Genomic DNA, 13,778 nt, shown 5'->3' with positions numbered 1-13,778 from the left:
ATTACCCTAGCCTAGCCAAATCCAACAAGGAATTCCCTTCTGTAATCTCCTATTTAAGGAGCTACGAATTGAAATAAAGGTATTCAGTTTCTAGTCAAGAGAAGAGTAATGAGAGTTTGGGTGGTTTCTTGGACAAATCACCCATTAGGAGAATTCGGATGGTTTTTTGGACAAATCACCCATTCGGTTTTCCACAATAGGGTCTGCACGGAAGGAAAGGCGCAAAGGAAAGCAGGCATTTCTCCCCATGGACCGACCCGTAACGAGATCCTACACGCGGGCCCATAACATGGATGCATTTGATTCAAAACAAACAATAATAAAAAAAAATGAACAAGGGGTGAGATGAAGTGATTGAAATCAATAATCAACAATCATCCTTTTGTGAAATAAAAACAACAAAAAAAAGGCTGAAAATAGAACTTGGTTGTAGCTTGTTACCATTGCAATTGACGAGAAATGAGAATAGAGAGGAGAAGTGAGGAAGAAGATTGGGGATTTGGGGGGAGGGTTTTAGATTTGATGGGACAATTTGGGTATTTATAAAAGTGTAAATGGGCAAAATCAGGACACAGAAAATGAAGAAGTGCTTCTTGGAAACGTAAGAAGCAATAAGCCGCTCATCAACTGCTTTTTCGAATGGGCTTTTTAGATGGAAAAAAAAAAAAACCCATTTACTACTTTCTCACTAAGCAATTTTTGAAGGTGCTGTTGGCTTTTAAAACGCAATAAGTGCTAAAGCACTTATTTTAAGCCACGCCAAACATGACCTTAGAAGAATTTTTGAGTCCAATACCAACAGGTGTGGCTTGTACTTTGTAGCTTGTTGCCTTGACTACAACATTGGCCTTGCCTCCTTTTTTGGGTTTTTATTCCCGGCCCACATCTGATCATTATGAGTCACGACTCGTGGCCTATTTTCTTCAGCCGATCACGTGAGACACCTCAAAAGCAGGACTGCAACTTTGATGTGGGCCAGCCTGAACCCGACTCACCCCAATCATATTATGACACTGACTGGATTGGGTTTACAAAAATCAGGTTGGCCAACATAGGGTTCAACCTAACCCGGTTTTGGATGGATTGGGGTTTGGGCTGATGCCTCAAGGCTCAAGCAAATTAATCCAACCCAAACCTGGTCCGTCCTTAGCCCAATGCAACCCCGTAAAGAAAATTGGGCTATTCGAGTTGGGCTTAATTGATCTCAACCCGGCCCGAGTTGCATCCCTACCTATTATTAACGAAGGTCGGGTGGTGACAGACCGACAGGAGATGAAAAAGAAAGAACAAAATGACCGCTATGTCCAACTCGGTTTCGTAGCGCAAAACACGAATAGCGAAATGCGTGTACATTACACACGTTCACTGTTCAACATTCTCCTTTCTTTCGCGGGTTCGATACATCATTCCCTCTCGACAGCAGCGAAGAGGGCATAAGAATTACCAGAATTTGGTAAATAAATCCGAAGAAGAAGAAGAAGAAGAAGAAGAAGAAGAAGAATGGCGCAACTTGCAGAAACATATGCATGTGCCCCCTCCACGGAGCGAGGGCGGGGGATACTAATCTCAGGCGATCCAAAATCGAATGCGATCCTCTACTGCAATGGAAGATCCGTGATTATGCGCTACCTCGACAAGCCTCTAGAAGTTTCCGTATACGGTGAGCACGGTTACCAGGCCACCGTCGCTCGGTTCTCTCCCAACGGTGAGTGGGTCGCCTCCGCTGATGTGTCCGGAACGATCAGGATCTGGGGGACACACAATGATTTCGTCCTCAAGAATGAATTTAAGGTTCTTTCCGGTCGGATCGACGACCTCCAGTGGTCTCCTGATGGTCTCAGGATCGTCGCTTCCGGTGACGGGAAAGGCAAATCCTTTGTTCGTGCTTTTATGTGAGTTCCATTTCTTCACTCCGTCAATGAACTCACTTGTCTTGGGTGTTGTTGCTCTTGCTTCAATAGAAATAGGGAGAAAGAAAAAAAAATGTAAATTTTTGAAAATTTTAACGTTTATTACTTATAAAAAAAAATTAATGTTTATTACTTTAGAAGAATTAAGAATAGCATTAAGAATGCTTTAATTATGGAAGAACTGATTCAAAATTCTGATAAAGTCAATCGAATCAGAATATGAAATTAGAGTAATTTGATAGTTAATGACATCAAGTGAATACAACACGTTATTTGAGTATTAGTTAATAAAATTTATCTTGTAGGCATTGGAAATTATTTTAGCTTTCTCTGTAACACGCGTATGTGTTACATACAGATACATGAATATGTACATGCGAACGTACATACAGAAATACATCGTGTATATGCATTTATGTATGCATATGTGTATATATACCATCTGAAGATTTCCCTCTGTTCTCCATCAACTACTTTAAGAAAGGAAATAGCCTAAATGCTTGACCTATTGAAATTGAATTACTAATTTTCCAATTTTATATTTAATCTCCGCCCAATGACTCTTTCCCTTAATTTCCTACAGTGTCCAATAAATTTCACCCCTGATGGTACTACTCTATGTCTGTTTTTATCTCACACGTAGATATAATGGCGCTTAGGGGTAACTAATCTTTCTGAGTAAGATAACGACCTTTAGATTTTGTTGCATGCCATAGTCCACTGTTTTTTTCCTCCATTTTAGGGAAGAAATATGGAGTACAGACAGCTCTTCAGAGTTCAATATATGCTGCATTTTGCTTCCTTTTCTCATAGGCATCCTCTCTTACTGTGAAATAATCAGGGCACACTAATTTTGCAGGTGGGACTCAGGCTCTAATGTCGGGGAATTTGATGGTCATTCAAGACGAGTATTAAGTTGTGCTTTTAAGCCAACAAGACCATTCCGTATTGTCACATGTGGTGAGGATTTTTTGGTGAACTTCTATGAAGGACCACCGTTTAAATTCAAGCTGTCTCACAGGTATGCTCTGCCAATTATAGATATAACTGTTGTATTTCTTTATTTATTTTTTGAGTAGTATATGACCTCTAATTTTATGAGATGCATTTCATATCTACGTGTGTTGGTGGTTGCATATACTTGTATTGGCTTTCCTCCAGAATAATACATATATGGACTTGCAACCCACTGGATGCCACTGAATGCACATCCAGTGGCATTTGGTGGCTATGCATGTGCAGAAAATGCAAATCCAGCAGATCCTATAAAATAATATAGAAGATTAGAGAGGTAAGATTCTTGTGTTCCAGAGCAAACACCTTTGTTCAACGTGATTTGTAGATCAGCCAACAGTCTTGTGAGAGCAGAATGCTAAAAGTCAACAACATGACCTAGTAACTGTGGTACATGCAGAACATGCCTTTTTTCATATGTGAAAAACTAGATCATATTTCATTTAGACCTGCGCTTGGCACAACTCCAATGCTGAACTTAGATATATCATTTAATTGTTTTCTCCTGAGGTGGGATTTGGCTTGCAATTCCCCTTTTTGTGGAACTTTTTTACACTTGAAAAAGGTCTAACAAATTGCTTCAAGTTCAGGGAACTCACTGCAATGCTGTAAATAAAATGCTTGAACCATTTGTCTGCAAGCTTTCTTATGGACGGTCTTGTTGATGCAATTAAGCCCCAATTTCTTCGGGGCAGGCTATTGCAACTTTAAATTCAAGGCTGATTAGATGTGCATGGCTCTTGTTTCGTGAAATACCGAATTCATGAAATGCTCTTTCTTTTTCTTTTTTCCGATATCCACAGGGACCATTCAAATTTCGTCAATTGTATAAGATTTTCTCCAGATGGCAGCAAGTTTATCAGTGTGAGTTCAGATAAGAAGGGGATAATATATGATGGGAAGACTGGGGAAAAGATTGGAGAGTTGTCCTCTGAAGATGGCCATAAAGGGAGCATTTATGCTGTTAGTTGGAGTCCTGATAGTAAAGAAGTAAGGGTTTCTGGAGCTTGGATATTTGCAGTTGAGTTTATAGACATGTTTGGTGTATATGATTAGTTTAAGTTGTCCTATATCCATTTTAGTTTGTAATTTTTTGCTTCACTAGTTCTCTTTATTATCTTCACTAGTAATAGTTTGAAGAAGCCTTCTGTGAATGCACTCTCATACAAAGCAGAACTGCATTTTTTTTTTGATAAGTATGCTTTTTTTTTAATTAACATAATATCATGATGCAGCCATTACAAGGACAATTTATCAGCAACAACAACCAAATTGTTGGATTTCTATTATAGGAATTCAACTCCATGATTCCAAGAAAAAATGTTCAAAACTTCAAGATAAAATCGGAGAAGACTAGTTTAACATCAATTATAGCACCTGGCTATTCCCAACATCCTATTGTCAATATACAAACACTATCTTCATTACCAAAGCCTTGCCATGTATATTTAGGTTTGGCTACACAAATCTTCTATTTTGCAGCTCTATTCATCTAGGACCATATTCTCCATCATTCAAAAGCTACATATACTCCCTTCATCATGGCTACTTAACAAGCTTCTGTATCTTTACCTTTTGGGACCAGCAATTTCATTTCTACATGAACATCTGAAAATTCCAGACTTGGCCTTAAAATTATGTCTTTTCTTGAAATACGTAACTTAGTAAAATTATGAATTGCAACTCAGGGATTTTACATTTCTAACAAGGTGAAACAGAACTGTGTGAGTGGAATTTCTCCATCCATTTCCTTTTATTTACTTGTTTGTCAGTAAAATCATCTCATGTTAGTACTAAATAGGTGATTCTTTTTTTCTTAAATGAATAAGAGCATAAAATTTGGATATTATATTAATGACATCTAGAAATGCTATAGTGCTCGTTTGGGAGGGCTTTCATGCAGTAGCTTCTGGCTTTGCAATGTAGGCCCCACATGGAAAGCCCAGAAGCTATGTTTGGTGAAAAACCCAGAAAGCTTTTTCATGCTTTCTTTCAGTCAACAAATTGACTTTCTTGTGAAGCTACTTTTAGTAGCTTCTTCAAAGTGGCTCAGTGAAAGCAGCTCAATCAAAGCTGAAGCCCTCCCAAACAGGCCCACAGAAAGTAGGTAATTGATTATTTTTCTTGTATAATTATACTGATGTGTGTAGTTAGATTTAAATTTCCGTCACCCTGGATACATGTGTCAGAATTCACTACTAACCTATGCAGCTGAGCATAATTTTGCTTTTCTACTATAAGCATATTCTTAGTTTCTTACTTGCATAGTTGTGCACTGATCTAAACTATGAATCTATTGATATTAGGTACTGACTGTGTCTGCTGACAAGTCTGCCAAGATATGGGAAATTGCTGATGATGGTAAGCTTGGAACAGTGAAGAAAACATTACAATGTCTTGGCTCAGGAGGAGTAGATGATATGCTGGTTGGATGCCTTTGGCAGAATGACCATCTTGTCACAGTTTCTCTTGGTGGAACTATTAGCGTATACACAGCAAGTGATCCTGATAAAAGCCCAGTTTGTTTCTCTGGGCACATGAAGAATGTTTCGTCACTATCTGTTCTCCAAGGCAAAGCCATCTTGTCTAGCAGCTATGATGGTTTGATTATCAAATGGATTCAGGGCATTGGATACAGTGGCAAATTAGTGAGGAAAGAGAATGCTCAAATTAAATGTTTAACTGCTGCTGAAGGAGAAGTTATTTCATCTGGATTCGATAACAAGGTGAACAATGTTTGCTGAAAAATGTTTCTATATATTTTTCATTTTATTTGTCCATACTCTTTCTATTCTGGTACAGTTTTATGCATAAGTCTCTATCCTTATTCAGCAATCAATTTATAACCACCTTGGAGTCACCTTCAATGATTAATTTCTCCATTCTCATCTCCATAGCTTTTTGCACTCCATAAGTTGCAGCCTTAAGTTCTGCTCTTATTGAGTCACCTACTTCAATTGGACCCAAATGCATAGATATGATATTAAATCCTCATTCTCAAATGCCCCTCTTATCCCAAAAGGCCAAAAGGCCTGGATTCCCAAAACTTCTGCTGTCAAAATTAAGTTTATAAATCCCTTTGTGGTGCAGTCCGATTTTTCATCATCTTTGTTTTCTTTGAACTGTTATCTTTTCTGCAGAGTTGAGGCATTGAGGCCAAGTAGAGCCCTTTTTCCCTTGACGTAGGTGAGGCACCTGTTGCTGCCAACTGGAGCCATACCCGTATCAGCACCCAACCTAAAAAGCACCTTGCCTCTGTGTGTATTTGTGCCTCAGGCATGCCTTTTGAAACACTGGATGTGTTGCATTGTATGCATAATTATGAAAACTTGAGATTTTTTATTTAAAGGATCAATTTGCTGAATTCTGATTTATGAATTTGCCACATCAGCTGATTCCCTGAATCATGAATCATGTAAAAATTCCAATTTGGTAAGACCAATTCCTTGAAAATCAAAAGAGGAATCGTTGTGATTTGAGATGATGCCTGAAGATTTGGGACATAGCTTCATGAATTGGGGGGGGTGATTTTCAAATTGATTTCTGGCATGACAGTGACATGTCCATGCCAATAATGTGTAAATAAATGATGTGACATCATTTCTACCAAACACACTTTCTTGGAGAAAAACTGTGATTCGCCAAACCCTTCAAAATCACTGATTCTTGAAGAAATGATTTTGATAAATTGTTTCCTCCAACCAAAGACTAACATAGTCCCAAATGGGTCAGCTACATGAATTCTGTTTCACCATTTTGTTCTGTTTAGTGACATATCCATTGTTAAATTACAGGCTTAAATGAATATCTTATTTTATTCATCTTATCTTCTATTATTGTATTATGAATAACTAGTTTTATGCATTTTTAAAATGTTTAAACATGTGCTTCCAGACACATATAGATCACATTAATTGTCAATGTCTTTGTATTTGGTTTCATGTCTTTCTGGCTTTAATATTCTCTTTTCTTTCCTCATAAATATAGGTATATAGAAATGCTCTTCTTGGGGATCAATTTGGAGATGCAGAACCTGTTGATGTTGGAAGTCAGCCAAAGGACTTGAGCCTTGCCCATCTTTCTCCTGGACTTGCTTTGGTTTCAATTGATTCAGGAGTTGTCATGCTTCGTGGTTCAACAATAGTATCAACCATCAATCTTGGGTTTACTGTGACGGCAGCTACGATTACACCTGATGGAAGTGAGGCGATTGTGGGTGGGCAGGATGGAAAGTTGCACATATATTCCATCACAGGTGATACACTTACTGAAGAAACAGTGCTTGAAAAGCATCGGGGTGCTATAACTGTCATATGTTACTCCCCAGATGTTTCTATGTTTGCATCAGGGGATTCCAATCGAGAAGCTGTTGTTTGGGACCGTGTCTCTCGAGAGGTAATACAACAAAAGCTTGTGGTTTTTCCATTTTTTTAATGAATTTTCCATGTATTTTCTTTCCATGGAGGGAAAAATATGCATCGGAGAGGCTTCGGGTCAGATATCCCCTTCCTTGGGCAGGTTAGATGTTTGTGGTTTGGATCAGCTTAAATTACAATTAACTCCACTCTCTCTCTCTCTCTTGCCTTTTTTTCTTATAAATTACAGAAATACCACATTAGGACAAATCTTCCAACTACCTCCACTCTCTCTCTCTCTCTCTCTCTCTCTCTCTCTCTCTTTCCTTTTCAGCAATCTTTTAACCAGTAGCCGGGGTAGCTCGGGTTAATCTTTTAACTGGTTAATGGCGTTCTCCACTCTCTCTCTCCTTTTCGCGTATGAAACCAATCAGCTGGGGTCATTCTTGTAGCTTGGGTTAATCTTTTAACCCGTTAGTGGTGTCCTCCACTCACACTCTCTCTCTCTCTCTCTCTCTCTCTCCTTTTTACGCATGAAACTAATCTCGAGATGATGGTATGAGCTAGTTACTTAGACTGGGCAAGGGGGATTAGCTATTGGGTTTTACGCATGAAACTAATCTTGAGACTTATGGTACGAGCCAGTTACTTAGAATGGGCAAGGGGGATTAGCTATTGGGTAAAATGTAAAATGTGGAAAATGACTGATTGGTTGGGTTTCAAACAGATGGATATGGGCTTAGAGAGAGGAATACAGGTAGATATCGTATTATTTTGTTTTTTTATTTTCTATTCATTAATATTATTTTGTTTTATTTTTATTTTCTATTTATTAATTCACAACAGAACTAACCCAATGGGTCTCATGACAACTATAGAGTGCCATTAAGACAAACCTTCAAACTTGTAACTGACTCTATCATATTTGAAAATTACAAAAGTGCCATATATAATTAGTTCAGATTATGCCATCCTATAAAACAAAATGCCATCCCTATTCTCTCTCACCTAATTCTCTCCTCCTATTCTTTAATCTTTATCTCAACTTTTATTTATTCATTTATTTTTTATTACTATCTAAGCATTTATTTATTTTATTATTATTTATGATTATGCCATCCTATAAAATAAAATTCCATCCCTCTTCTCTCTCACCTAGGGGTTCAAGTTGGGCAAGTTGGGTCATGTTTATGGTTAACCTGGACCCAACCCTAAAGGTTGGGCTTAAGGCCCGAACCTAGACTGGGCCCAAGGTCAAGCTTGATTTTCCCAACCTAAGCCCGGTCCACACTGTAATATGATGCACTTGGATTGGGTTTGGGCTTGGGCTGGGCTCGGGTTGGTCAATGAACCCAATCTAAAATTATACATATGTATGTATATTAATGCAAATATGTACACATATATACATATATGTTTATACATATATATGTAAAAAAGCCCGACCTTTTGGGCCCTATCGCAGCTCGAGGACCAAAAATCCAAGCCCAACCCATGTAAAATTTTGGGTTGGGCCAGTTCTCTCCTTGCTATTCATTATCTCAACTTTTATTATTCATTTATTTATTTTTCTATTATTATCTAAGCATCTATTTATTTTATTATTATTTATGATTATGTCATCCTATAAAATAAAATTCCATCCCAATTCTCTCACTTAATTCTCTCTTATTCTTTATCTCAACTTTTATTTATTTATTATTATTTAAGCATTTAATTATTTAATAAAATTAAATAAATTATTTATAAATCAGTAAAATAAAGGAGATTTGACATTGAGAGAGACTTTTATTTATTCATTTATTATTTTTTTATTATTATCTAAGCATTTATTTGTTTTATTATTATTTACAATTATGCCATCCTATAAAATAAAATTCCATCCCTCCTCTCTCAACTAGGGGTGCAAGTCGGGCGGGTTGGGTCGGGTTTATGGTTAACCCAGGCCCAACCCTAAAAGTTGGGAAGGCCCAAGCCAAGACCAGGCTTGAGGTCAAGCCCGACTTTCTCAACCCGAGCTCAACTTGCATTGTAATATGATGCACTCGGGTTGGTCAATGAACCCACTCTAAAATTTTATATATATATATATATATATATATATATATATATATATATATATATATATATATAAATGTGTATAGTTGGGTTGGCTAGGGCTACCTAAGGGCTAGGCCCAGGCCTGACCCGAAAATTAAAAAGCCTAACTTTTTAGGCGCGAGCCTAGCCTGAGGACCAAAAATCCAAGCCCAACCCATGTAAAATTTTGGGTTGGGCCGGTTCGGGCTAGGGTTAGGCTTGCCCAAGTTGCACCCCTACTCTCACCTAATTTTCTCTCTCCTATTCTTTATCTCAACTTTTATTATTCATTTATTTAAATATTGTTATTAATTAACTCATTAACAACATTTTATAGAAATTGAAAATTCTTTAACTAATTTCTTTAAAATTGAGAATTATATTTAACAATTATCAAAAAGTATAAAATTTTAGATATTGTTATTATTATAATTAATAACCAAATACAAATGGGGGAACAAAATATTACAATGTTAGAAAATGAAATTATTAATTAATTTATATTGAAAAATAAAAGATAAATTAGGGAGTGGGGCCGTGTGGGCTCAAGCCGTGGGCTGTGCCAAACTGACCCCCCCAAATTATCCTAGAGGAGGGAGGCACGGCCCGGGATGCCTCGTTGGGCCAGCACGACACGACTCACTTTGTGCAGGCCACATGCGAGTCGTGTCGTGCCAGCCCAGCACGACCCAATTTACACCTCTACTTGAACCCGCCCAGTACTGGGGATGGGGCAGGGAAATTCGAGGATTCTCCATCCTTGATGAGGAGTGGGGTGCCTTGCCCCTGAACTCGCCTGACAGTGAGTGGTTACCTTGCCCTGAACTCGTGTGACGCTAGGGCCGGGGCGGGGATGGGCTAAAGTGTCTTGACTATGGGACAGGGAAAGGGATGGGGTGCCCTGCCCTAAACCCACCCCGTTGTCATTCCTATATAGTTGTTAATTATTAATGGAATTAATAAAAATGTTCGCTTTTATAATTATTTTTATTTAGTTAAAGTTAATCAAAAATTATTTTAAAAATAATAAAAAGAATAAAAATTATTAAGATTACTACAAATTATTAATAAAACTAAGTTTATTAAAAAATATTTGTTCATATTCAATTAACAATAATTATTTTTTATAAATCAACATTAAACGAAAAATAAAATTATTAAGTTGTTCAAATTTTCCCGTGCATCGCACGAGTTCCTGCTAGTATGAAATTAAACCATAGAAATCATATACAATTCCTTATTATTTATATTTATCCACTTGCTAGCAGTAATCCAATCCTATGAGTTGTGACGAGATGCATGGAGATCTAGAGAGAGAGAGAGAGAGAGAGAGAGAGAGAGAGAGAGAGAGTGAGTCCTATGGGTTGTGATGAGATTTACTGAGATCTAGAGAGTGGGTGAAGGGAGGGGGGGGGGGTACTGTGTTAGCTCTGACAAACTATTCATTGATTACAAACTGTTCACGAAAATTAAGGAAGCGTTTAGCAGTTCTTTTTAAGAAGATCTTCGAAAAGCTCAAGACCTTAAAAGACTGGTGAGCTTTCACAAGTAGATCTTCAAAGATTAAAGACCGTTTGGTTGCAATTTTTTAAGACTTTTTCAAAAGCTAGAAAGACCGTTGACAAGCATAAATATGGATGGCCATTGGGGATAAGGGATAGGGGGGATAAATACGGATGGCCAAGGGGGGGGGGCAACCATTGGGGTGGGGAGTGGGAGAGGGGGAAAATATACATGAAAAGTGGGGATTTGCTGGGCCATAGGGGGGCCATGGCTCCTTGGGTTCCCCCTGTCTCCACTCTCCACCCCTGGATTAAACCTATTCATAGGCCACGCTAGGCTTTGCCTTTATATCTATGGAACATATTCAGGCCCAATCCTGAGCATGACTAGACCATTGGGCCTAGATCTTGAGCCCAACCCTGGCTCCATATAAAGCCCAAAGCCCGGTCAAGAAATTGAGAAAAAAGATTTGTATTCTTTATTTAAGAACAAAATTGATTTATTTATATTAAATTGACTTCAAAGCTGAATTTATTTATTTATTTTATTAAATTAAATATATTATTATCCATAAATTTCTACATATTTTAAGTAAATCTTTTTTCCTAAAAATTTTAAGTTAAAAAATTTATCTTTTGCAAATTCATTTTTTCCTATACAGTAATTTAGTTTTGGAAAGCCCTGCAACACGGCCCCTCTGCTAGAAAGATGCATAAAAAATTTAGATAATGATGCAATGCTGTGGCTATGATTTTAGAAGCACTGATTGTTTGAATCATGGATTCTCAGAAGATCACGGATTTCCTGTCAAGATTAAAATTCCATTTTTTGAAAATACAGAAAATTTGCTGATTTTTTATTAGATGAAATGAACATCTTTTTCCTCTTCTACTTAAAACATTGGATGGCAGATTCATTTTTTGATAATAAAGGAGAAAGAAAAATGAAGATAAAGAAAAGTAAAAAAGCCAGGTGATAAGATATCGCCAATGAGAGAAAAGAAAAATATGATCCCCTGCAAATCCAGCAAAAAGAAAAACCCCTATTTTAAAATAAAATTCCATCCAATAAACCCCTTGCCAACTTCTAACAACTGACCAATAGAAACAAGTCCACCCTCCAAAATCTATTCCTCCTTAAAATAAGTATTGTCATTTGAAATCATCCTCATCCCTATGACAAAGCCACCCTTTTACCTTGTTATTCTTCTTCCCAAAATGCCAGCAATTCCCACCTCCTACTTGAGATTCACTCTTGTACTACCAAAAAAACTAAAGAGATTTTGGGTGAGTTGGCTCTCCTCTCATCTCTTTCTACCACCACCACTGCATGTAAGGTCCACTCCTCTCCTCTCTTCTCTTTCTATTTACAATGTCATCTTACTCCGCATCATTAGGAGATAATGCATGACATCATTTCTTTCTGGTCATTTTTCAGACATTCACCAATCTTAGCAAACCAATTACCACCCTTTAATGTCTTCTTCTTGTAGACCTTCTTAAACTTATTACAAGGACCAGCCCCATACAGGCCATATTTTAGTTGAAAAGAAACTTGTATGATACAAATTAATCTCCAATTCTTAGAGCTCTTATTCTTCTTCAAATGCTGATTTCTTTTTCTATGTGGCAGATTTCTAGAACATGCATTTGATTTTTGAAAGGTTATCTTTTGCAGGTTAAGCTCAAGAACATGCTATACCACACTGCCCGCATAAACTGTTTGGCTTGGTCTCCTGACAACACCATGGTTGCTACTGGATCATTAGATACATGTGTCATAATATATGAAATTGAAAAGCCTGCATCAAGCCGAATAACCATAAAAGGTGCTCATTTGGGTGGTGTATATGGAGTGGGTTTCATTGATGAATGCAGTGTTGTGAGCTCAGGTGAGGATGCATGTGTTCGTGTGTGGAGATTAACCCCACAGTAACAAAGATGAGTGCAATCACTCAAAACAGTTTTCAGGTTTGCAATAAGAAGTTTGGTGATTGTGCGATGTTATCGTACATTTGTTTTGTCCACAGATTGTCCATTGCACAGAAGTGGGAAAACGGAAAAGGAAAAAAGAGGGAAAAACAAGTGATTGCGTATTGTTTCTTCTTACAATTACATTTCTTGTGGCATGTAGTGTTTGGTAGTGAAGGATGGGCTTTCTTTCATGCTTTCAACCAGAATTTCGGAGTATTAAGGTGAATCAGTAATATCTATTTGTATAGAAGGGCTTTGATGTATCCATCTCAACAAGATACGCATTGTCCTCTTGCCAACAGTTGGGGGCTGACGGCTGAGTTTTGGTTATTCTGGGGCTTTGCTATGCTGCGGCTTGGTTATTGTGGTATGGTAGTTCTCCTCTCTTTTCATACCAGTGGTTGCCTATGATTATAATATGACGATGGTGATGAATCCTACTATTGTCCAGCTACTTTACGGATCATACCTACATAAATTTGAAAGGGCTATCGTTATAGCTGTTTCTAATAAGTAATGATTATTATGTTGGAAATATATTGGCATTAGAAATGGAAAGCGAGATGGTTGAAAGTTATTATATATATATATATACATATATATATTTTTTTTTGGGGGGGGGGTGTACCTGCAACAGAATTTGATTTGTTGTGATTTCTGTTTGTTTTGTTTAATTTTGGTGTATTAACGGGATGACAGTAAGCTTGTTGAGTTCATACCTGGTTTCCTTTTTGTCCTTGTGGATATGATGTTCTTAATTTAGGGTTTAGAATTCGTTTTGTTCTTAACTTCTTATGAACTAAGAATTGGTGAGTAGAATAAGCATAGTTAGAGAAAGAAACATATGGGAGCTTATTTGAATTTGTGTAGTCCTACTGTGAATCGTCAACTGCTTAAAACAGCAAACATAATTTGGGCTTTGTTGGCAGGGAAGGGATGACAAT

The 13,778-nt window shown here is 37.4% G+C and overlaps 1 protein-coding gene across 1 annotated transcript; it reads left to right on the top strand.

Annotated features, from left to right (window-relative positions):
* Positions 1-1,264: 1,264 nt before the first annotated feature.
* On the top strand, positions 1,265-13,550 carry LOC148855028 (transducin family protein / WD-40 repeat family protein). The gene is made up of 6 exons (XM_088985383.1): positions 1,265-1,892; positions 2,770-2,931; positions 3,728-3,914; positions 5,231-5,650; positions 6,912-7,319; positions 12,539-13,550. The coding sequence occupies exons 1-6, from the start codon at positions 1,501-1,503 to the stop codon at positions 12,794-12,796; spliced, it is 1,827 nt and encodes a 608-aa protein (XP_088841509.1). The 5' UTR covers positions 1,265-1,500; the 3' UTR covers positions 12,797-13,550.
* The last annotated feature ends 228 nt before the right edge of the window (positions 13,551-13,778 follow it).

Source organism: Nelumbo lutea, chromosome 4 (assembly GCF_056320005.1).
Source record: "Nelumbo lutea isolate HS-2025 chromosome 4, American lotus-T2T, whole genome shotgun sequence".
In the NCBI taxonomy this organism is placed as follows: Eukaryota; Viridiplantae; Streptophyta; class Magnoliopsida; order Proteales; family Nelumbonaceae; genus Nelumbo; species Nelumbo lutea.
This window is presented reverse-complemented; position numbering and strand designations above follow the sequence as displayed.